At 38.2% G+C, this 26,008-nt stretch overlaps 1 protein-coding gene across 3 annotated transcripts in view; it reads right to left on the bottom strand.

Annotated features, from left to right (window-relative positions):
* The window catches only part of LOC144265952 (signal recognition particle subunit SRP54), a 77,117-nt gene extending 55,806 nt beyond the window's left edge, over positions 1 to 21,311 (bottom strand). For 2 of the 3 annotated variants that reach the window (XM_077819049.1, XM_077819046.1), the window contains exons 1-12: positions 21,128 to 21,311; positions 16,560 to 16,670; positions 9,891 to 9,982; positions 8,995 to 9,079; positions 6,405 to 6,509; positions 4,760 to 4,826; positions 4,614 to 4,671; positions 3,790 to 3,940; positions 2,628 to 2,776; positions 775 to 875; positions 571 to 657; positions 19 to 92 (exon numbers count right to left, since the gene is read on the bottom strand). In XM_077819049.1, coding sequence (XP_077675175.1) covers positions 19 to 92; positions 571 to 657; positions 775 to 875; positions 2,628 to 2,776; positions 3,790 to 3,940; positions 4,614 to 4,671; positions 4,760 to 4,826; positions 6,405 to 6,509; positions 8,995 to 9,079; positions 9,891 to 9,982; positions 16,560 to 16,637 — 1,047 coding nt within the window. In that variant the 5' untranslated portion in view covers positions 16,638 to 16,670; positions 21,128 to 21,311. Of the gene's footprint in view, positions 1 to 18; positions 93 to 570; positions 658 to 774; positions 876 to 2,627; positions 2,777 to 3,789; positions 3,941 to 4,613; positions 4,672 to 4,759; positions 4,827 to 6,404; positions 6,510 to 8,994; positions 9,080 to 9,890; positions 9,983 to 16,559; positions 16,671 to 20,686; positions 20,707 to 21,127 lie in introns of those variants that run through there. The other variant, XM_077819047.1, reaches the window with a different exon arrangement.
* Between the last annotated feature and the right edge of the window lie 4,697 nt (positions 21,312 to 26,008).

The raw sequence follows: 26,008 nt of genomic DNA, 5'->3' as shown, positions 1-26,008 counted from the left end.
ATTTTCAGGATAACTAACCAAGATCTGACTGAAGGGTCCCATTTTCATGATGTTTTGGAATTGTTCATACATATCTCTCAATGTAAACTGACCTGAAGCACAACAGAAATGGAAGGTTAGTGAAGATGATCACATGATTACATTTTTATGTAGACTGATCCTGCCCACCCATCTCTGATTACACTTTATGACGAGAACAGACAGAGCCAAATAGTGTTAGATGCAAAGATACTTCTTCTGCATATTCTTCTATTATTTGGCTGTATCTCACTTTGCATAACACATTTAAGAACCTTAGGTAAATTGCAATTGTGTTGAGAAAGCATGCAAATAACGCTATGTCAGAGGAGCAATCCATTTACTTTCACATTTCAACTGTTCATGAGAAGTCTGGATTTTTTTTTTTTACCTGTATGATTTAAATTTATATTTCTCTTTAATTACTTAGTTTACCATGACAAGGAAAAAAAAAATTGAATAGTTACTTCAAATAAATTTTCTACAAACTGAAGATTACTCAAAAGGTTAGCTCTGTTACATAATTTTTTTTGGGGGGGAGGACTAGCTTACCATGTTTCAGCTTCTCTATGAGTGCCTCGTTATCATCCAACTTTAATTCATTTACTTTATCTATCAATCCTTCAATATCACCCATACCTGGAAAACAGAAAGCCTTCTTCAAAATTTGTGAGGAAAATTATGCTCCAATTTTTTTCTGTGACAGTGACATTTTTGAGAACACTTGTGTAGTCTGTAGTTATAAATAGTACATACCAAGGAGCTTGCTGATGAAAGGCTGTGTTTTGAATGGTTCAAAGTCATCTATGTGCTCTCCAGTACCAATAAAAATTATAGGACTTTTTGTGGCGGCAACTCTGCAATGAAGTATAAGTAATAAGACTGTGTCTCTAAACAAAAATCAATATGGCCCAAATTCTGCTCCCTTATATTAAAATTAATGAATGTAATGACACTAGTGAGATTTTATTTGCCTGCAATATTCTAGTAGCTCCTCAAACTACCAGTGCAAAAGGCTTCACTATACAGGATTTGAAACCGCTACTTGCCAGTAGCAATTGGGAATCATACCCTAATAAGCTCAGGGATTTAAGCCATCATTTTAGGCTTGTAATATTTTAAAAAAAAAGTTACTATTCCCTATGATTATAAATAGAACCTTCAAAATATGAACAAACTTTAAATAGATGTATTCCTGAATCTTCAGACAGACTCAGTGCCTGTACCACTGCTGATAGCTTTATCAAGCACCACTAATGGGAAATTAAGATGGTCAGTTTCACTGTTCACATTCAGAACTTTGTGGGCACCTAAAACTTAACCCTGTCCATTTCTTCCTGCTGCTGGGAAGCCAACAGAGGCAAGTACCTAAGTTATTCATGGAGGAGCAGCCAACAAAAAGGAGAATCGTGGAGACCTCTCTTTTTCTTCCATATCTTAAAGCAGCCAGGAGGCTTCCAAATGGGAAAACAGATAAAGCTTCTCCCTTCCAGAAAGTAGAGGAAGGTGGGAGCTTCAAGGTGGTCAGACACCTACTAGCAAGAGATGTGAAAGGCAAAACTCTAGAGCAGGGACCACTCTGCTAGAAATTCTGCACTCTGAATTCCTAGCAGCTGGAGAGGTGGGCTGTAAGGAAAAAGAAGGCACCTGGTCATCTTATTAGTATGGCCCAGGACCTGCAAGGTGCAGCTCTCACCTTCAGTGTCTATTTCTGGCTAGTATGCTTCGTCTTCTGCCACCTTTATTTTTACTGACAGAACAGAATATTTATAGGCGTTTAAGCATCTTAACTTTTCAGTTCAGTCAGACACTGACTTAAAGAGCTGGCATCAAAAACAGACCAGATTGGTCTGCCAATATTTTCCATGGTGTCTATAACCAACCTAATTTCTAACCATTATTTCCACAACAAGTGTGTTTGTCATGTCTGCCTGTATAAAGACAGATGCTTAGATATCATATTTCTGATGTGTTCTAATAACTTTAGGACTGGCTTCAGTTTCAGGATGCTGTGCTGCATGGCTTTCGACAGAAGCATGGAATCAAAGAAAACGTAACTGAGGAATTTATAAGTGGGTTCTTTGACCATTTTCTGGACTTTTAGCATTCAGAGATTTGACTTGCATTCCACTGATATGAGTCTCATCCAGCATTGCCTCACAAAATCTGAAGTTTCAGTTTTATCTTTTTTGGGTATGTCATCTTAGACTCTTAATGGGAAGCAATCTTTTCACCTGAAACATGTCTGTAAGGCATCTGTTAATTTTTTTAAGGGTATTAAGACAAACTCACAGTAACTTAACACCCCTCTCAAGTGTACAGAGAGACTAGTGATACTATCCTGAGAAAACAAGTTGACGCTTACAGAAAGATGTATAATATCAAAAAGTGCCACAGTCTGATACTGAAAGCACCCATAACTCCCCCTGAAGTCAGGATCAGGCCATAAGTGGTTTGCATCAAGGCCAGTGTTACTCACTGAGCTAAGAATCAGCACACCTAATTGCATGTGACAAAAAAAACAAGAGAACTTTAACAACTCTTCTGGTAGTTTAGACATAACATGCAGCTACAAAAGTACTGAAACCCCATTACCACACAGTACTTACGCACTGAGAGCGCCACCTCCTTTTGCATGGCCATCAAGTTTTGTCACAATAACAGAGGCTACATCTACTTTATCTTTGAAAGCCTTTGCCTGAGCTTCACAAGCTTGACCAATGGAGGCATCCATAACGTAAACAATGTTATCTGGTTGCTGGAAAAATTAACATGAGTTATTTCCGGGTCTTAACTCTGTATCTATGTATTATGTTCTGTAGTAGACTCTCTTTTAAGTACACTGAAATTTTTAAAGAAATGGTACAAATCTAGAAAGTATTTCAAGAGTGAATCAAGACTGAACAATGAGCAAGAAAAACAGCAACTTGAAATACATTTTTTCCACTTCATTCCCCAAAGAAAATTCAGGAAAACTATGGATATTTACTTCCAAAGATGGCCTACTAGCTATAATAATGGATTTTTTCACAAGTTATAATCCTCTACTTAATATGGACTATTAAAATATTTGTAAACATTATTGTTTATGCCGAGCAACGTTAAGCCAATATTTGTCCATGCTGTCCTCCTACACTCCACTTATTAAGTATTAGGCTTACTAATAAAAGATGCCAAAGAATATCTTCCATTTGATCCCAAGTCTGGTGACCAAGCTGAGGCTGTCAGTTTTGTTACTTCATGAAGACTGTTCCTTAATCCACGTGAGAGCGTAAATTCATTTGTTCATCAGCATGACCTATGATCACCTCATCTATCTCACATAAATCAGACATGTGAAGAAGTGGCAGAAGAAACCCAGGCACATTTGCTATAATTTCTGTAATGTTGTAAATACACATCAGTCCTTTTTCTTTTAATCTGTTTATGCAAAGATCACCAAGGAAAAGAGCATATTGTTTGAAGTGATAACGTCCCTTGATATATGCAAGCCAACTTTAATTCAATGACTAATTATATAAATGAGCAGAAGAACAGTTTAAAATTAAGTAGTTTTACTGAACTTTCACCAACTGAAGGCTAGTAAGTTTCAGACTTCATTTATCCTTGCTGTTACAGTGGTCAGAACTGTCCCCATATTTCAGAAACTCCTGACATGTTCTATAATAGACAGCATCTATGTAAAACATTTGTATATGGATGTTGTATTCAAATGACTATAAAAACAAAAGACAATCGAGAACCATTTTTACATTTCCAGTAGTTACTCACTATAGCATTAGCAACTTGTAACATTTCTTCAAACAAAGAGTCTTCCTGTTTGTGACGCCCACTTGTATCAACAATGATTATCTCAAAGTTTTCATTTTTAAATTTCTCAACACCTTCTGAGGCAATAATCACAGGATCCATTTCTGTGTAACTGTTCAAAAGGTAAACACATGTCTAAATTACATGAAATAACTTTGTGTCCATGCACCCCCATCCCAAGAATCTATTTTTAGGAAACTAACTTTTAATTAACTCATATATATGCAATCAAGTAACTTCAAATCCATCCCAAATTTCTAGATGTAGACATTCTTAGTTATAGAGTACTGGTTGTTTATATGTTAGAGCATCTAGAGATTTTATATCTAACCTCTTTCCTTTGGCATCTCTTGCATTGAAAAGCATAATTTATACACTGTGCCTTATCTCAGCTCTATGGATATAGAGCTGAAGCAGGTTTAAAATCTATATTCTTCCATCAGTGTGCACACAGTAGCAAGATAGGAAAGCACTGAGAACTCATTCAAAGCATGATTCAGAAGAATGATCCACTTTTTTTACTCTACAGAATTGCCATCTTATTGTGAGCCTCTTATCACTGTTTATATTTGGGGATAGAGATTAAGTGCTTTCTAACGTATCTGAAGATCAAAAAGGATGTATGCATGTCTCCCTGAAGACCTGAATGTGTCAGTAGCTTACTCTTTTATAATGGTTCTGTTCTTGTTAAAATCTGTTTGACAGCATACTGATCCCCTATATATCTTTTCCAAATGTGTAACAATAGAATGAGTTGAACTGTTCCCAAAACCAAATGTGCGTACCTCCCATAAAATGGAATTCTTGCTTTTGTTGCATTCTGTTTTAGCTGGTCAAAAGCACCTGTAAAATAGAAATATTGTCAGTGGACCATCTGCAATGTATAAGTGTGCAAAAATGGAACAAACCTATTTAAAGTCACTCATAATACCTGCTCTGTATGTGTCTGCACATATCAAACATGTCTTCCAACCTTTCCTCTGGTAATAGTAGGCTAACTGTTAAAAGGAAATACAAAATGTGATTACAGTACCAAGCATTTTAGTGATTTAGTTGATGAAAAATCCTTTTCTTAAAAATAGAAAGTTAGATTTATAAAAAAGCTAAATAAGTCACTGAAGTCCTGTACTGGTATTTTCTAAACGACAGGAGTCAAGACACTTTTCCTGGACCATGCTGCCTGCAACCAGAGACCTTTGGTCATATATTAGCAACAGTAAAAATGTAAGGCATTATCAGAGGTTATTGCCTTTATTTAGTATTTAAAGCAAGGCTTTTCTACACTGTGACTCATTGGCTTTGCCTTATGTACTAGGCAGGTTTGGAATGGGACATGTAATTTTTATTTCCTGAGCTAGTGATGGTCAAGCAATATGTAAAAGTACATGTGGAGAATGGAAAGGTGAACAACCAATGTGATATCTTGCAGACTGGTTGCTTGGTCCTGAACCTTTCAACTGATAACAGAACAGCTTTTGAAGCGAGCCCCATTGCTTTAAATACTTGTCTTTGTTAAATGAAAGCCCTCATTATATACATTCATCCCACTCTACCCCATTAACATTCAGATGTGACAGTAGTCAATTATTTTTCATGTATCCATTTCAGAAAAATATATCTCCTCCACTCCATAAACACTTTAATAAGAGCTGGAACAATTTGCCCCTTACTGTAACACTGACACTATAAACTGCAACAGTGCAAAGCAAATGTCAGAGAACATTAGGGTGACTCAATTAGAGAAAGAAAACACTTCCACTATGCAGTCCCTCTGTCAGAACCTGAATTACCTAACTAGATCAGACCACTGGTCTATCTAGTCTAGTACCTCATCTCCAACAGTAGCCAATACCCCAATGATTCAGAAGAAGGTACAACCACCATCACTCAGTGAACAATTATGGAATAACCTGCCCATGCCGGGGGGGGAGGGGGATTTCTTTCCAAATCTCATCAGCTGGTGGCTGGCTTCAACTTTCATTTATCAAGGTTTCTCTTCTCTCTTTAATCCCATCAAATATAAATTAATGTTCTTATCATCATTTCTTTTAAATTATGAATTGTGTAGAAAAAACACTTTCTGCAGAGATTGTATCTCTGCTGCAGTAAGTCTCTTATATAAATAGGGTTGTACTGTATTCAGCAAACTATATTAATAACCATGGAAGTACACAAGCCAACAGTAACATCTAACAGAAATCTGTGTTTCAGACAGTTTAATTTTTACTATTCTCTCTATTAAGGGCTTGTCTACATTACCTGCAGGATCGATGGGCAGTGATCGATCCCCCAGGGGTCGATTTATCGCATCTAGTCTAGACGTGATAAATCGACCGCTGAGCGCTCTCCCGTCGACTCCGGTACTCCATTGGAGCGAGAGGCGCAGGCGGAGTCGACGGGAGAGCGTCAGCTGTCGACTCACCGCAGTGAAGACACCGCGGTGAGTAGATCTAAGTATGTCAACTTCAGCGATGTTATTCACATAGCTAAAGTTGCCTAACTTAGATCGATTCACACACACCCCGCTGCAGTGTAGATCAGGCCTAAATATTGTAAAAGGATTCAGTATAATTTACCTTTGAACATGTTGTGGTTTTACCACTTCCCTGCAGCCCAACAAACATTATAATGTTCTGTTTTCCTTTAGTTGGTGTCCAGGCTTTGACTCCAGGATCTACAAGCTGTAAGACAAAGCATAATAATAAATGAAAGAAAGTTAAACGTCAGAAGTGTGGAATTGTTAGAGGACATACTACGCTCCTACCTTCACCCAAGTCCCTATGCAGAGGGGTGGCTTGATTTACATACCCAACTGTGTGTCTGAACTTGGTCTTTTAAAAGGCTAACTGATTGAGCACTGCTATTAATTACACATTTCACAGGTCTAAGTCAAGGTAGATTTGGCTAGTCCTTAAATGCATACACGCAAAATTTCCTTGAGTTCAGATTTTAAATTTGTTTGGTTTAGTTTGCTTAATTTGAAACAAAATATTTAAACAATTTTAATTCTGATTTTTAGGTGTGTGGCGTCACTGACAACCTGGCCAACAGGTGGCTGAAGGACTGGCTAGAACACCACAAATGTCATGTTGTGATGGGCATGCTCTCTGAGACGGCTGATAGACCAATCGATCAAGGTGAATTCTGATTTCTGTTATGGACTAAAGAAAGGATAGACAAGACTAATTTGACTTTATAACCCTATAAACAAACGGAACACCCTATTCACAGCTGATAGCAGAAACCTGTCAGTGCTTGAACAATCCACCTACCCATGGCAAGTAGGAAGCTTACCAACAGAACCACAGCCAATTTGTGCAGAATTTAAGCTTTTTAATAAGAGCTAGAAACGTAACTTTTATGGCTCCAGTTTCTATCTTATAAGCAAGAGAAGAAAATTAACTGATGCAGTGCCCTCTTCCTGAGTCTGCAGACGTTCACAGCTTTGCTAATGTGCTCCAAAGTGAAAACAAGGCACAAACATCAATTTTCGCTGCTTCTACTCAAAGCCCTCTTGGGAGATGTGAAACTGAAAGGAATCTGGCTAATTTCACTTTGATGCTTCTGGCTGGGAAAAGCTGAGTAACTGTGCAAACAGGCACTGAAGTTATTAAACGAGGGCAACAACTCACAAATGGAGACCAAAAGGGGTAAGACTACTAGCGATACCCAATATGCAACAGCCAAGAGGTTGTGGGAGGAAGGTACCCAGAGGAAGAACGCTCCTTACCCCTGCAGCCTTGGGGAGGATTTGTATACTTCAGATTTGTCAGATGTCTTCTAGATGGAACCCAGGCCCAGCCCCATGCCCTCAAGCAGCGTCCCAGGACGCCACAACAATAAGGGAGAAATCATTGCACCCTTTTCTTTCCCAGAAGCAGAGGTGTGTTGGTTTCTGATGTAGGTGTTCTTCACAAACAATACCTCTATCCCTCTCTTCCCTATCACTTGGTCTTTGGCTAGTAACATTAGGTTGTTAAGAGTCTTGTAAAAATATCAAACCCTACGTAAAAGTGGATGGAGGAAGGGAATATGTGCAAATGGGAACAAAAAACATGCTAGGGGAGTAAACAAGAAAGAATGATGGGATAAGTTAGAAAAGTTGAGAAAAAAATGGAGGGAAAAAAAGGAGGAGGAGAAGCAGAAAACGGTAGAGAACTGGAAGAAACTTTGAAGTCAGCAAGAATAATATAAAAAGTGATCTAGTGAGGGGAAAAAGAAAGAAGTGGAGTGAAGCCAGGAAGGGAGAAAATGTCTAAAGCCAGATCAACACTATAAACAACTTACCATCGGTATAACTACATCGTTACATGGGTGAGAAAAATCCACACACATAAGCAATGCAATTATGCCAACCTAACCCCTGTATAGAAAGTGCTATGCCAACAGGAGGGCTTCTCCAGTCGACATAATCCACCTATGTGAGAAGCCCTCCTGTTGGTGTAGTAACATCTTCATTGAAGTGCTACAGCACTTCAGCGCAGAGTTTTAAGTGTAGACCTACCCTAAGAAAGCAAGAGAAATTTAGTTGATTACATTTAAAAAATTTTATTAGACAGACACATTGTAACATACTGTCAATTAAAGAATAAAAACAATACACAACTGCTTTATTCCTTTAAACTGCAGCGTGGCTTGGTTGGGGGGCATTGCAGAACAGCTCTTTTCCACTTGCTCATAGGCTTATTTCTCAGCCTTGTAGATGTTGGACAAATTTTTCAAGCTCCAGTTACAATCAGAAATAGCTTGTGTGAGCACTAGAGTTTGAAAGGACTCCAGTTACCTAATCCTACATTCTTTCACAATTCAACAGAAACAATTTCATACAGAAACCATTTTTCTAATCTCTCTAGTTACTAAGACTTTTTTCCCCGTTGTTCAATCACAATTCAGAAAAATAATGTTATAGATTTTTTATTTTTAATAACAATGTTAAACATCTTTGGATTTAATGTCCTGGCACAGGTAAATGCGATGTATCCAAACAGGAACAATGTTTACCAACACAAATCTATTTTAATATATAACAGTAGCTCATATTTTGTAACTGTGAGATGTTTGTACAGTATGTTCATACCTGAACTGTTATTTGGACTGGATGGTTATTTACACAAAAAGAGAGATAAAAATCCAAAATAAAAATATGCAAATCTCATACAGTTTTACCTTGACAAGTTCTTTAAAGACAGCATGCTGAATCATTTTCCTTTTGTTAAGACCAGATGCCATCTCTTCAAGATCAATAGCAGACCTAAGTTTTTAAAAGTTGTTAAAATAAAATCAAAACAAGATAAGGAATGTCAGTATAGTTTAAGCAAACCTTGAGAAGAGGATCATAAGTATGTCTTAGTTTATATGAATAGAGAAAAATGCCCTACATTCTCTAAGTGTCTTGAACTGTCCATATTTTCTTAAACATAAAGAAACGTACAGTAGAAACATTATCCTCATATTTAGGGTAGATTACCAGCTTTCCAGTATACTTGACTATTTTAGAGAGCAACTCAAGTAAAGTACACTAAAAGTTAAACATATTTGAACAGTACTGTCACATGTAAACAGACCTCTGTATTTCATTCTGTATTTATATCAAATACAGAATGAAACAGGCAAACCTTAAGAGGCATCAGTATGGTTACTATTAAAAGGTATGATGTATGGCCAACTAATTAAACTCTGAAGGAGTTTCACTGCACTAAAATGTCTAATTTGACCTCATTATTTCTCATGGAAACTTTATGAAATATTAAATTTGATATAAAAACAGATAGCATATATAAAATCTATTTTCTTCTTTAGAAAAACATCATCATCAACTAGTTAACTTGAGGAAAGATGTCTTAGGTAAAACTGGATCGACACTGACATTTAAATGCTCAGACTAAATTTCTCTAGTGAAGGAGAAGTGGAATGATGGGGGAAAATAATTAAATTAAAATCACGTATTTTTGTTCCTTTAAAAAGGTATCATGTAAGTTACTCTACACATCTCACTCGTCTGCAACCTCCATACAAACATAATAGAACTAGTCAATTTAATGTATTTTGATTATTTGACTTACTTGACATTTTCTCTCAGCTGTTTCACTAATTTAATGTTAACATCAGCTTCCAGTAGTGCCGTACATACTTCTTTTAACATAGCATTTAAAACCTTTGGGAGGATTTAAAAAAAAAAGGGCATTTAAAATTTACGATTGTACAGAAATCAAGTTTGTTCATATCTGCATCATGAAAACAATGGCATTTTTGTTTTAGTGTTCGGTAAACATAAAATAATTAATACTTAAAGCAATCCTTGAATCTGATGTAAGCCACAGACAGAATGGATAGTCCTTGAAGTGGAAGTGGATGATTTTAGATGCGTCTTACTGGAACACACTGATTTATAAATTAAAAATATTTGATTCAATTGTGTAAACACAGGAATAAAACAAAAGTACTACAGTAGAACCCCAGAACTATGAACATCAGAATTATGAACTGACCGGTCAACCTCACACCTCATTTAGAATTGGAAGTATGCAATCAGCAGAGACCAAAAACAAAAAAACCCGCAAATATGGTACAGTGTTGTGTTAAACAAACTACTAAAAAAAAAATAAACGGAAAGTTTGACATCTTTTTTTCAAGTAAGGAATCTTTCTGTGCTTGTTTCATTTAAATTAAGATGATTAAAATCAGCATTTTCCTTCTCCATAGTAAAGTTTCAATGCTATATTAAGTTAACGTTCAGTTGTAAACTTCTGAAAGAACCACCATAATGTTTTGTTCAGAGTTATGAACATTTCAAAGTTACAAAAAATCTCCATTCCCGAAGTGTTCGTAATGGAGGTTCTACTGTAGTTCTATGAAAAAAAATATTCAGGTATGAAAACACAGCTGATCAGTTTATATCATGCAACTTTTACTCTACTATATTAAAAGAATGTGTTCCTTCCCCCTCACCAGCGAAATTACCATAATTTCATAACAAGAGATAATTCAGCCTCATGTAAAGGTAAACTCAAGTTAATTGGAAGAATTGTACTGTAAAAGTAATTATAGGATGTGCATAAAATAGTTATGACAAACAGCAGATGAAATGAGATTGACAAGAACAGTTTGTATCCAGTCACAGACAAAAGTGAACAAGAACAAACATCAAACATCCATAAATAAAAGCATTCCCTAGAACCAAAATAAGCACATTTCATTAAGAAGGTACACCATGATTCACACACAGGGGTTGGACTAGATGACCTCCTGAGGTTCCTTCCAAACCTGATATTCTATGATTCTATGATTCACTTTGGCCAGTGTTTTCAAACCAGGGTGGCTAGAGTTCAGAAGGTGGTTAAATTTTAAGGAGTTGGTGCATTTAAAATTTTTACCACTAATCCATACTCTACACAGCTTTCTCAGGGGCCTGATTTTCTGAGACACTGAACTCTTGTAGTTCTCACTGGAGAAAACAAGAGATATGGATGCTCGCCCCTCTGGAAAAAACAGGTTACCTATTTAACTGCCTAATTTAAGCACCCAGGTTTGAGAATTTTGTCTGAGGTATTATACATCTTCAGACAGATACAAGCTTGGGATAAGATGAAAAGTTTATGGTCTTAATCAAATCTGATAATTTGTTATATAAAGAAAACAACACAACACATGATAAAATTTAGGATAATTGGCAAACTATTCATAGATTAAGGCCAGAAGGGATCATTGTGATTATGTAACTGGATTTCCGCAAAACACCAGCCACAGAATTCTCTGGATTAATTCCTGCTTTAAGTCCAATAGCTGTGGTTAAACCAAACCCTATTTTAGAAAAACATCCAATCTTGATTTACAGTGATATAAATCCACCACAACTTTGATAAATTGTTCCAATGGTTAGTGAGGCCTTACTTCCAGTCTGAATTTATCTAGCTTCAAATTCCAGCCACTAGATCTTGTTATAACTAGACAGAAACCTCCTAGATTGAAGACCCTTCTATCACCAAATTTCTATTCCCCATGCAGATATTTATGTATCCTTTACCTTCTCTTTGTTAAGCCAGATTGACTGAGCTGCTTGAGTCTCTAAGGCATGTTTTGAATCATTCTCATGGCTCTTCTCTGAGCCCTCTCCAATTGATCCTTAAGCGTAGCCACCAGAACTGCATATTCAATATTCACAGTAGCAGTCGCACCAGTGCCAAGTACAGAGGTAATGAAACCTCTATTCTAACTTGACATTCCCCTCTTTACACATGTAAGGATCACATTAGCTCTTTTGGTTGAGCTTTGCACAGAGGGCACATATTCAGTTGTTAATCCACCATAACACGAAATCTTTTTCAGAGTCACTGTTTCCAGTCCCTGCAATAGTGTGTCCAGTTCTGGAGTTCCCCCATCCTGTATCTATGGTGTACATTCTTTGTTCCTTGATGTATAACCTTACATTTGGCCATACTGAGACACACATTGTTTGCTTGTGCCCAGCTTACCAAGATATAGATTTCTCTGTATGAGTGAGCTGTCCTCTTCATTATTTACTACTCCTCCAATCTTTGGGTCATCTGCAAACTTTATCACTGATGGTTTTATTTTTTTCAGATCATTGATAAAAATGTTAAATAGCATAGCACCAAGAAACGCTCAGTAGGGAATGCCACTACAAACATCTGCTCAATAGCTACTTTCTGTTTACAATTACATTTTGAGTCCTGTTAGCCCGGTTTTAATCTACTTAATGTGTGCCACACTGATTATGTATATCATTCTAGTTTCTTAATCAAAACATTGTGCAGTACCAAATCAAACACCTACAGAAATTAACCATATTACATCAATGCTATTATCAAAAGATATTTAGTTTGACAAGATCTATTTTCCATAAAACCATGTTGTTTGGATTGGCATTAGTTACCCTACTTTAATTCTTTATCAACTGAGTCCTGTATCAGCCATTTAGGAAGAAGAAAAAAAAAGCCACAGGATTCCTGTCAAACTGAGAAGCCTATAGTTACCATCATCATCCCATTTACCCTTTAAGTATTGACAACAACGTTAGCTTTTTTCCAGTCCTTTGGAACTTCTCCAGTGTTCCAAGACTCATTGAAAAAAATATAACGTTCCAGAGAGTTCTTTGAACAGCTCTTTAATTCTCCTGTAAATTATCCAAGCCTGCTGATTAAAAATCATCTGTCTTTATTAGCTACTGTTTAACATCCTCTTTAGTTACTGATTGAATTATAAGTATTTCATCATATAATATGAATACATCATCTTGCTTCTTCCCCTGTAGTATGATTTCCCTCACTCTGTAGGTGAGATAATGAAATATACCGACCCCAGGAAGGCAGAGGTGATATGTATACATCCAGGTGTCCTCTAGAGGAAAAGTCCTGTTTAAAGTTCAATCCGTTAAAATATTTCATTATAATTGTATATGTAAAATCAGGAACAAGAACAAAAACCTCACACCCTCTAGTTGGAGAATAAAGGCGGAAAAAGGAAATCCTGCCGACTATGCCATGTAAGAGGAAAATTCACTAGGGTGAATTTGCTGGGAAGCCCTGATAAGGGCCTTGCCCCTACCCTCAGTCAGGTGGAATGAGCCTGAGAGGTAGCTCACAATTAAATTTGGTTCATTATCACTACTCACCTATCACCAAGAAGAGGACCCAAGTTTGTTCGTTGAAAATTAAAATGAATATTTATTTATAGGGAATTCTTCATTACAAAGGTATGCGGAGAAATTATTGATACAATTCTACGGCAAATTTTATGTAATATTTTATGTATTATAATATTTGTTGCAATGCAGAAAAAGGAATAGGTTAACCACAACTCAAGCACTCAAGACTTATTATTCTCCTATTTGTATGCTATTTTATACCTAGGATTAATTTTTTTTCTATTTCTTTAAAGCTGTTTTTTCTGGTTTGCTTACCTAATCGCGTCACCTCGTCCGAGACAGTCCGACTAAGGTGACCTTCACTCCGAACGAGACCTGGCCAGGGCCTCAGAGCCGGTTGGCACGTCGATTCTTTCGGGAGATTGATTGGTAGGGGAGACAGAGCAAGGAGGCTCCCTTAGGAGACCCTTGTTAGTTCTGTCACACTGCTTAGCTGTTTTCAGCTGACATTTAAAGGTCTGGGCCCAGCTTTACTTTCGATTCGGAGTTATCAAGTGGCCAAATTAGAATATTGTTTGGTTTTACTAATTTATGCAGTTTCCTGCATTGCTATGACTATTTGACTTGAGTGCATATGTTGCAGTCAGAGCCACTTGCCTTTTCTTGCAGCATATATTAACCTAGCATATCTTAAAACATTTCTAACACATTTAACTTCATTGCATATATTAAAGATTTAAACATATTCACTCCTACTTCCTTTTAATGATTTGCATACAATATGGTTTTGTATTTTAGCTGATACATACATTAAGCTTGCTCCTACTTCAATTAACCATAAAAACACATACATCTTACTCCTACGTATATTACTTTATGCATAATACATCATAACTTGCTATTGATTCTATTGTGTGAGGCCTATTGCTTTCTAATGCATTTATTTCACGCTTCTCAAATATAGAACAGAAATATTTATTGAACATTTCTGTCTCTTCTGCATTGACAATTCTATCTTTTTCATCTAGTAATGAACCAATACCATTGTTAGGATTCCTTTTGTACCTAATATAATTAAACTCCTTATTGTCCTTAATTCTGCTGGCCATAGATATCTGTCTGTGTCCTTTCTGCTTCCTACATCAGTTTTCTGCTATTCACAGCTTCTAATTCATATTCATTGCTATCAACTTCCGCTTATTTCCATTTGTTTTATTTAACTTTCACTTCCCTTCTAAGCCAGGATTGTTTTTTAACCATTGTCGCCTTCTCTCTCTCTCAAAATTATGGGCTTGTGGCTTTTTTGGGCATCTAACAAAATGCTCAGACTTAAAAGTTTAATGAAAAAGGTGCCACGCAGTAAGGAATAAGATCCAGAGTTTCTGCCAATGTAAAATTTACACAGCTCCTGGCTACATTATGGCTGCCTATAGCAATGTTATTAGTTTCACAAGCACTGTAATTCAGTCACTTTAACGAAATAGCTGTTTAACTTCTTTTTTGCTAAAAGAACCTGCACTTACATTAAAAAAGCTATTGGATTGTTATTGGGTGGGAAAAAGTTTAACTCTATTTCAATATGTAATAGATGCATGCTTAACCAATTATTCCAAAAATTTACATTGAAAAAAGGCTAATGCAGTCACAGTCCTAGGATGCATCAGGTGAGGTATTTCCAACAGAGACAGAAAAGTGTTAGTACCATCATACCAGGCACTGGTGAGACCTCATCTAGAACACTCTGTGCAATTCTGGTCTCCCATGTTTAAGAAAGATGAATTGAAACTGGAACATTTGCAGAGAAGAGCTACTAGGATGATCAGAGGAATGAAAATCTACCTTATGAAAGGAGACTCAAAGAACTTGACTTGTTTACCCTAAGCAAAAGGTGGCCAAGGGGAGATATGATTGCGCTCTATAAATACATCACAGGGATAAATACCAGGAAGGGAGATGAGTTATTTAAGGTAAGTGCCAATGTGGACACAAGAACAAATAGATACAAACTGGCCATCAACAAATTTAGACTCAACATTAGGCAAAGATTTCTAACCACCAGAGCAGTGAAGTTCTAGAACAGCCTTCCAAGGGAAGCAGGAGGGGTGTGTGTGTGCACGCACGAGGGAAGAGGAGAAGAGAGAACCGAACTGGCTTCGAGACTCAGCTTGTTAAGTCTGAGGAGATGGTATGATGGGACTGCCTATGATGGCATGTAGTCCATCAGTGACTGCCAGTAGCAAAAATCCCCAACAGCTGGAGATAGGACACTAAACGGGGAAGGCTCTGCATTATTACAGAGAATTCTTCCCCAAGCATTTGCCTGGTGGGTCTTGCCCACTTGCTCAGAATCTAATTGATCACCTACTTAGGGTCAGAAAGGAATTTTCCCCCAGGCCTGACTGGCAGAGACCCTGGGAGTTTTATGGCTTCCTCTGAAGCCTGGGTCACAAGAAGGTTTAAAACCAGTGATGGAGAATTCGCTGTAACTCGATGTCTTTAAATCATGATTTGAGGACGTCAGTAACTCAGCAAGAGGTTAGGGGTCTATTTCAAGAGTAGGTGGGCAATGTGTAGGAGGTCAGACTAGATGATCACGGTGGACCCTTCTGATCTTAATGTCTACGAGACCTGTTCAACTACGTTTTGTTAAACATATACCGTAACTACTAAGTCACCCAAAATCATACAGAGGATACCCAAATAAGCTTCAGAACACAGAATTAATAATTTATATACTATTAAGCATACAAATTATTAATTCTATCCAGCAAAGTTGATGCAAAAGATTTATACTCCCTTACTGATGTGCCTCAGTACCTTCTACCAGCTGGCAGACCCAAACTTAATGTGTTTCTTTTATTTCTGTCATTTACTCCTTTGATTTCAGCTGCTTACCTTCTTCCCTGGCTCATTTCCTCTTAGGAAGACAGTTTGATCCCCTGCCCATGCCTTGCACACTTAGTTAAAATTAAATAATTGGGGTATCTTCAAGCTGATGCGTTAGTTTGGCCACTGACTTTGGGGTGACTAAATTCCAGTAGTTTTTAAGCAAGACCAGTCTAGTCCATCATGGTAATATTTTGCCTTCTCGATGATGAGAGCTATAATGTACACAAATATTACATACCTCTTCATTGATAATTGTAGCATTGCTCAGCGAGCGCAATGCTGAGGTTATTTTTCTTCCAAGGTCTGCTAACACCATTTTGGCGGCTTCAGAGAAATCTCACACAACAATCTGTAAAGCATTAAGAAAAGGTAAACAAGCTTTAATTTTAGGAAATATTCTGTTACAAGAAAAAGTAAGTAGGTCTTTGATTTTTAGGTGAGGTACGTTACCATGATGTCATCTTGATGTTTATATAGTGGGAAAAGAAAGTCTGTCTCATAATCAGCTTTGTTCTAAGACTATTTAGATAGTTTTGCTGCTCTGTATCAGTCTAAATTTCTCATTTCCTGAGGACACTTTCATGAAAAACAGGTTATTTTGGAGTTTGTTATTGCTGCTCATTTCTCATCTCAAGTCCTAGAATTCTCTTTAGAGCATTTCCAAGCAACTAGCTGTGATGTCACAACCAGATTTGAGTTATGGCAAGGAAGAAGAGGATATGAACAAACTCAAACTTTGAGGTGAAAAATTGTTCCAGAGAAATATACCAAGTAAGAGACCCATGTTCAAATCTAGATCTCCCTCAGTGAGCCAAATGACACTAGGAAAACACCAGAATTAGATCATAAATCTTGCCTTACAATATATATCTGACAACCTGTCAAGAAGAAATCTCTAGGAAGGAAAAATAGTGTGACAAAAGCCATGTGAAAGTTGAACGATGTTATATAAGATAGGAAAGCACAGTTTTGATGAGTAAACCCTCATCTTTCAATACACCTTCTGATTTTGATTCTGCCAGGTAGAGGTACAACTCAAAATTTGACTAGATTATTTTCCTTGTCCAACTTCTGTGAAATCCACATCTTAAATAGAAAAGATCTACTTTTTAAAGTTACATTTTAATAGCTTACTGTTATTAGCAATCAAAGCCCCAATCCTGCAGACATTTACACAAGTGCTTTATTTTATATGTAAGGTTTGATGGGGCTACTCATGACCACATTTATATTTATAGAATTTAAAATAAGCTTTCAGAATTCTGCACATCTGCAAGTGCAGATGTTACACATTGTTTCCTGACAAAGTGTTATTTTTGCCACAGAAATTCGAAACAAAAACTAAAGAAATCAAGTGGCTCAGCTTGCAACAGCATTACAGTGAGCCCACAGCTAAGTAACTGGGGATGGGGAGGCCAAAAGACTCTACATTTCAGCTTCAGCATTTTTAGTTCCAACTGCCATTCTCTCACGAGTTACCAGCCATTAACATAGACAGCACATTTCAACAGAAGGGCTGGGAACTGCTGAAGTCTAATGATACTACAGGAATCCGAGGCTCAAAGAAACCATGAATATTTCACAGAAATTTGGATACAACTAACAAAAGATGAGATGGGGAAAGAAGACTAATAAACTTGTTTTATTCCTTCTTCATCATCATAAAGTAGACACCTATTTTTCAGAGGGAAGTATCTCATATGGTAGAGAATCCAAATATTTACTTTTGTAAAATTCTTTGAATTCTTTGCAAAAGTCTTGGTATTAGTAAAAAAAAAACAAAAAACAAAAACCACTACTCAACTCATTCTTTTATAGCGGAAAACTTCATGGGGATTTTTTTTAAAATGTTTGTAAAAGTTTATACACTTTAAAGTTAGGCACATACGTGAACACTCAAATCGAGGGACTCAAGTAACACTGTAAGCAAACATTTATTTGCTTACGTTACCAATATGTTGGATTATTAAGAATGGAAAAAAAATGTTAAATACAGATCTCTTTTCACCATGTCTCTTTTTTGCATTTCTCACAGCTTGTACCACGAAAATCAGCGAAGTCTGCTCTACTTTTGTTAATAGTCCCTTTAATGTCACAAACATTGCAGGAGACTGTTTATTTAAACAGCGTTTTCTGTTGTAGCCGTGTTGGTCCAAGTATATTAGAGGGTAAGTCTACACTTAAAGTGCTACACTGATGCAGCTGCACTGCTGTAGCACTTTAATAAAGACGCCCTATGCTGATGGAAGAGAGCTCTCCAGTGAGCATAGTTAATTCACCTTGAGAGATAACAGCTATGTCTACTACAGACCTTACAGTGGCACAGCTTATACTGCTGCAGCTGCGCCATTGTAAGGTCTCCTGTGTAGCCACTCTATGCCAAAAGAAGAGAGCTCTCCCATCAGCCTAATTAAACCACCCCCCAAGAAGCAGCAGTAGCTATATCGGAGGGAGAACATCTCCTGCAGACACAGCGGTCCACACTGGTGCTTCTGTCAGTGAAACTTATGTCATTCAGGGGGGCTTTTTTTCCACATCTCTGACCGACAGAAGTGCTAGTGTAGACATAGCCTATGTCTATGGGAGAAACTCTCACCGATATAGTGCTGTCTACATGGCTAGGTCAGTACAACTACGTTGCTCAGGATTATGGATTTTTTACACTTATGTGAAATGTAATTATACCGATATAGGTCAGTAGCATAGACAGATCTGAGAGACAAGATGGGTGAGGTAATATCGTCTAATGGGTCAACTTCTGTTGGTGAAAGAGACAAGCTTTAAAGCTACACAGAGCTCTTCTTCAGGTCTAAGAAAGGTAGTATCACAGCTAAAAACAAGGTGGAACAGACTATTCGGCATAAGTAGTTAACACGTATTCTCAGGGAACATTTACAGTGAAGTGGCCTGTTAATGCCTTTGCAGTCACAGGCAAAAAAGGAGGGTGAATGAACTCCTGCAGAAAAATAATAAAAGACAAAATCACGCATGGGCGAACACTTTTCACAAAACCATCACTCCATATCTGACCTCTCAGTCCTCATCTTCAAAGGAAATCTGCACATAACACCTTTAAAAAATAAACCTGGGCGCTTAAATTCATAACTTTGTTAGTTATGAATTCATGGTCTTAATAAGGACAATGGATTTATGGCTTATTACAACAATCTGTACCCACTAACCCCCCCTTTATTTTCCTATGACTACAAGAGTGTTAACAGGCTACTTGACCTCACATGGTCTCTTAGATTATGAGTGAAAGACTGCTGAAAAATCCACGCTCCTGAGCAGCGTGGTTAAGATGACCTAAATCCCAGTGTAGACAGCACTAGGTCAAGTGAAGAATTCTTTCATTGACCTAGCTACTGCCTCTCAGGGAGGTGGATTACCTACGCTGATGGGAGAATCTCTCCCGTTGGGGTAGGTAATGTCTACACTTAAAGCTGCTGTAGCGCTTCAGTGTAGACAAACCCCAGGTACTTTTCTCAGACCTGAAGATGTCTGAGTAGCTTGGAGGCTTGTCTCTTTCACCAACAGAAGTTGTTCCATTAAAAGATATTACCTCACCCACTTTGTTTCTCTGGGTTTTTTGTTTTTATCTAGCTGTAATTTTAAAAATCATGAATACATTTTTTGTTTTGCATTCTGTAAAAAAACCTTTCACAAAATTTAATTTGTAGTTCTCTCTGAAAACATATCACATTAAATTTAAATTGTTATAATCTCCAACAGTAGAACTCTCCTCCGTAGCACCCTCAAAGTCTAAATGAGCAGATGATCTTCCAGTCACATTGCAAGGCATAACAAATGCAGGCTCTTTCAAAACAATGTAGTTTCAAATCCAGCAGTATAAACCTTCAGGTGAGAACCACGCTGCACGCTTGAAAGCCCCAAATAATTTCTACTCTTGGGTTAGCGAGCATAGAGAATAGGGTTGTTACGATTGATTGTTGTACTGAGATTAAGAAAGCACTCATAGAAACGTTGATATGTAAACATCGAAATATCCTATTTACTAGTGCCCATGGCTGATTAAATTTATCCCAAGGATTAAAATATTGTTTTCTAGTCTATGGAATACAATCTATTTAAGGTGATATTTATGGAGTCTTCTCTGCTGCTTTGTTTTCTGTAGAAATACATAATGCAATTCGAAGTTGTATGGTTAATGAGAAATATTTGGTACTGCTGAAAGAACATGTGTCAATACTTTAAAATACAGAATGGCAAACATAAGTAGTCATGCAGGGTTTTATGAACAAATCAGTGGCCAACTAGAAATTATTTCGCATAATACAACAAAGCCACATTTAGTCTGGAACACCAGTGACACAAAAAAAGAAAGTTTATACCCAACCTTCCTACCTGCCGTTACAACAGGTGACGGTCCGGATTTTTGCTAGAAGCAGAGACCAGACACCCACCCGCCCCACTCTGTGTGGATCTTTAGAGCAGAAACCGGACCGCTTAAGAACGAGAGCGCGGCCCGAGAGCTACGGGGAAGGGCCGGAACCAGGGACAGGCTGGTGCCTGGAACGATGTGTGTCTTCCTTCGAATCTGCGCAGGCTGCCAGGCAGGCGACACCCCGCCTCAGTCTCGGCTTGAGACTTTCCCCGGCTGGAGAGTGCGGGACAGGGGCAGACCCGGCCGGTGACCGCGGGCCAGACGGGAGCTCAGCGGCAGGGCCCTGCCGCCGGGAGCAGCCGGGCTGCGCCGGGGAGAGGTACCGCAGAGGGAACCTGCGCTCGGGGATGAGAACGGGCCCGTGCCCAGGACTCCCCAGCCCGGCCGCCCACGGGACTCACCAGAGCGCACACGCGCAGAGCGGTCCCGCGGGAGGCGGCGGGCCCAGAGAGGCCGCGGTGCAGACCGGGCCCGCGGGGGCCACGCTCCTCTCTCTCACCCCGTCTGCCCCTTGCTGCTCGGGCTCACAACACAGCGAGCGCCAGCGCCGCCACTCAGCCTGGAAAACGTCACCTTACTCCTCAATCCCCGACCTCCCGAGGCAACCACTTCCGTTTCCGGGTCAAGCCAGCTGAGCCTGTCCGCTTTAAGGTGGAACTGAAAAGTTCCGCTCTAGGGGTTCTGCTCCTAGCTACAGGCTAATGGGCCGAAACATTTTCTTTTTTATTAAGCTTTTAAAAATCTGTAAAGAAAAACTAACATAACAAACGATGCTTAAACGCTTCATAATATATTAACTCTTTGCTAGCTCACCCTAGCTATACCTGAAACATTTAATGCTATATATGACGGGTTACAAAGCAAATCAGTTATTTGGTATTACAGGAGTTTAGGAAGAAACAACTTTTGTTTTTAGAAATCCAGCTAGTTCAAAAAAAGATAAAGAGTAGAGGCAAAAATCGGAGGAGAGGGATAGAGATGGGGAAGGAAGGAAGTGGGTAGAGAGGAGGGGTTGGCTGGGGAATGTATTTAATAGGACCATTCAGATACTTCCAGAAAAGTTTCCCGTATTCTAAGGATTTTTCTTTGTATATTTTTGTGATGATATTCCAGTCTTTCCAGGGCGGTCAAGCCTACAGTGTCTATGCTCCAGTCTTCAATTGTTGGGCTCTATTTGGATTTCTATTTTTGTAGTAAAAATAAGGAGGACTCCTTATTTTTGCTGATACAGAGTAACATGACTACCACTCTGAATTGTTGTAGTACTAATCTGTTAGCAATTATTATTGCTCTATTGAGCAAAAGTTTTCCAAATTTGTTCGGCTTCCAGTTAACATCCATTAGGTTTAAAATTACATGTTTAGCTTGTAACACACAATTTTATTTGTTAGGGAGAAATTTACTCTGCAACGAAGCTCTGCCCAAAACATACAGATATAGGGGTTTTAGGGTATCCAGAGCATATGGGTTAAATTAGCACAAGCTGAATCATACATTTGTCTGATTTAGCAGCATGTGTTTTGAACAGTCAGAGAACGGTCCAGTGCATTCTCCATATAATTTTCTGATGGATTAATCTTAAACGAAAATCCAAGTAACAGTTCAGAGCACAGGTTAAAATGTGTTTCCATTGGTTAGCAGAAAATAATTGGCCGAGGTCTTCCTCCTAATTCTTTTTTAGGGAATCTGTGTTTAATTCAAATTTGCTGGCCAAGACTGCATATAGTGTTGCCATAGGTTTTTGGCAATCGGTAATATTTGGAGAAATGAAAGGAGTTCAGGTGGGTCTGGGTAGCACAGGCATTGAGGCTAAATAGGTGGGATATGGCATGTTTACATTGGATATATTTCCACTCCTTCTTAGTCTCTAGATTGAACCTTTCATTTAATTTTCGAAAAAGGAGGAAGATATTATTTTCAACAAATTGACTGATGGTCAAAATCCCTTTTCTAATGCAGCCTGGACAAATGATGGGGTTGCCTACTATACAGAGTTTCAAGTTACCACAGATAGAGGCCTTGATATGTAGAAATGAGTGATTTTTAAATTTAATAGACATAGTACACCAAGTATTTCTGGCTGCCACAATAGTTGGTAATTGTTCTTTAGGGAATCAGTAGTAATCAGAGTGCAGTGCAATGGAAACAGGAAAAGCAGCAACCAATTCTGCCTCTAGCTGGAGCCAATCTGGGGCTCTGCAGCATGAGAGAATGAGCCACTGTGTTGCTTGGTTAAGAATTATTGCCTGATGCTAAAGTTTAAAGTTGGGAAATCTAAACCCACCTGTTTTGATAGGGAGCTTTAAGGAGATTGTTGCTAGCACCCCACAAGAAGGATTTGAACATATTGTCAATTTTGGTAAAATAAAAGGGAGGACTATCAACAGGAAGGGAATTCAGAATAAAAATTATCCTAGGAAGAACATCCATCGTGATGCTGGCAGACCAGATACTAGCTCAAGGCAGAGTCCCCATGTCTGACCTGAATACTGACAAATACAGCCGGAATCACTCTGGCTCATCTGTGTGTTAGTATTGTTAAAATAGGTATTAGGATTATAAGAATGTGTTTGGACTTTATTGAATATTTGAGTTACTGCATGCATTAATCTCTCTTACAACATCTATATCCCATATTGTAAGGTAATATTTAAGCATTTGTATATCTCTGTAACTGTGTAAATCATCAAACAGGAGAGAGACATTAATGAGCGTGAAGTGCTGATCTCCAACAGAAGGTGTTATGTCCTTCCCAAGAGGAAAGGCCAATAACGCCACATTGGCTATTGTGGGACATCAAAAAAGACAAAAGAGTTTGTTCTGCTATTCCACCTGCCTCCTGAAGTTGAGTCATGTAAGTGAATTCCTCCTGTCAGCTGAGTTTGTGGCTCAGAGCAATGTGGGGGAGGGAGATAAAAACCCCTATCAAGAAGGAACTAGACCTTTGTGCTGCTTGGAGACTCAGCAGCAAGGTCTCTAGGTATAAGTAAGGGATCCCCAGCTGCTTACCCTGGGTTAGCCATAAAGGACATATAGAGGTTATTTATTATAGATGCTTCTATTAGCTTTTGAAACTTGATTGCAACTCATTTGTGTATGTGTTTACACCTGCTTTAACCTCTTAAATAACTCATTTTCTTTTTTTATTAATTAATCTGTTGATATATATTATAGGATTAGCTACAAGCAGTGTCTTTGGTGTGAGATCTAAGGTGCTCTTCCAACTAGAGCCAATGAACTCTTCATTGCTTCTGACTTATCCCAATTTATCTTCAAGCCAAAGAATATATCAAAGTTATCTATTGTTTGTAGGATATTAGGAATGGATTGAGCTGGATTTTTAATAAACAGGAGGAAAGGACATTGTCTACATATAGAAGGATTTTGTCTCCTGAGTCTCTGATTTGAGCCGTTCAATACCTTAGTGTTTTTAAGTGGTTCTAATGCCAGATTGAACAGGAGGGGAAGAGGGGGCATCCCTGTCTACTTCCCTAAAACAGATCCAGGGAGGAGGATGTTGTGTTATTTTGTTAGGATACAAGAGTTTGGATTAGAATATAACTGTTTATCCATGAAATAAAGGATTTTCCCAACCCAAATTTATCCCAGGTAAGAAACAGGTTTTGCCAGTTCACTCTGTCAAAAGCTTTCTCTACATCAAATGAAATGATTGCACGGGAATTTCTAGAGTGGTGGTAGAATACAATAATATTAACTTTTTTTAATAAATCCTAGCTGACTGGGGTTAAGCATATCACTCTCTTTTTCAAGCTTTTTAGCTAATTTTTTTAAAAGCATTTTTATTAGTATTAATGAAAAATGTGTCTACAGCTGTTAAGCTTTTGTGCATTCTCACTTAGTATAATTAGTATGGTAATAAGGGCTTCCCTCATAATAGAAGGTAATTTTTTTTTTTTTAAGGCATCTTTGCAAATGTATAACTGCTTAGGGGCCAGAATTTCTTTGGAAGTTTGATAGAATTCTACCGATAGGTCATCAGCACCAGGGTCAGGTCTTGCCCTGACTTGTAATCAAGGCCCTGAAGGAAACTTCCTCTGATTACAAAGGAAAAGCCAGCTTGGCCTGCTGCTTTTCTGAGATTTGTGGGAGGTTAAGAGTTTGAATATAATGATTCAGGTCTTCTGGATCAGGTTGTGAATTGTTATTGTAAAGAGCCTGGTAGAATTTTAAAAAATTGATCATTGATCTCTTTTGATTTGAGTAATACTGTTCAGAATGTTTAACCTCTCTCAATATAGAAGCAAGAATTCCCTGCTCTCTTCCCCACTTCCAGTGTGTTTGAGTCTAAAAAGAATAAATTTGGCTTGTGTTGAAGTCAGTCTATTTGCTTCATAGTGAAGATACTTAATTTGTTAAAACTTTCTTGGGGGGCATAGTTTGCACATTCTAATTTTGTAGCTTGGAGTTGTTCAGTTAATTCCAGGGGCAGAGTCTGCCTAGCCTTCTCCCTACCCACTGAGTAGGAAACAATCCTGCTCCTAAAAAAAAAAAAAAAAAAAGCATTCAGAGTATTCCATTGGGTGGACTATGATATTTCACGTGTCATTTGTTTAGAAGAAAAACAGAATTTCTGCTGAGACAAACCTTTAAAAGAGCATTCAATCTCCATCTTTCCAATTCAAATTTTGCCTTGGGAGGGGAAAATTGGAGTATTACTGGTGTATGAGCAGACATCATCATAGAGTTAATTTCATTATTAAGCATGGTGTCCACCAGGTTCATAGACATCAGGCAGAAATCTATTTGTGAATATGTGGGAAGGGGGAGAAGTAAACTCCTTTATGGTAGGGTTCTGCAATGGCCATATATCTTTTAACCCCAATTCTTCTATATAATCTTTTATAGTGTTTCTAGCATGTGATTAAGTACGCTGGTGCCAGCCTGACTTGTCTGAAGAAGGGTTTAACACTGCATTAAAATCACCTGCTATGATGATTGATACTAGGGAGATATTAATTAATTTGGAAAAAACTTGAATCTTTGTCTGCATATCAGAGGTGAAAGTAAGCTGGTATGCCATGCCAGACTGGACCGGCTTCCCTGGCGTTGATTTAAAGGGCCGCTGCAGGTAGCCCCTGGCCCTTTAAATCAGCGCTGGAGCCTGGCTGCCGGGGATTTAAAGTGCCTGGTTCTCCTGCCACTGCAGGGCGCCCCAGGCTCTTTAAAGCACCGCTGAAGCCCAGCCACTCCAGGGTAGTGGCAGCAGGGCTCCCGCAGTGATTGAAAGGACCTGGAGCTCTGCAGCGGCCAGAGCCCCTGGC

This window comes from Eretmochelys imbricata, chromosome 6 (assembly GCF_965152235.1).
Source record: "Eretmochelys imbricata isolate rEreImb1 chromosome 6, rEreImb1.hap1, whole genome shotgun sequence".
NCBI classification, from domain to species: Eukaryota; Metazoa; Chordata; order Testudines; family Cheloniidae; genus Eretmochelys; species Eretmochelys imbricata.
This window is presented reverse-complemented; position numbering and strand designations above follow the sequence as displayed.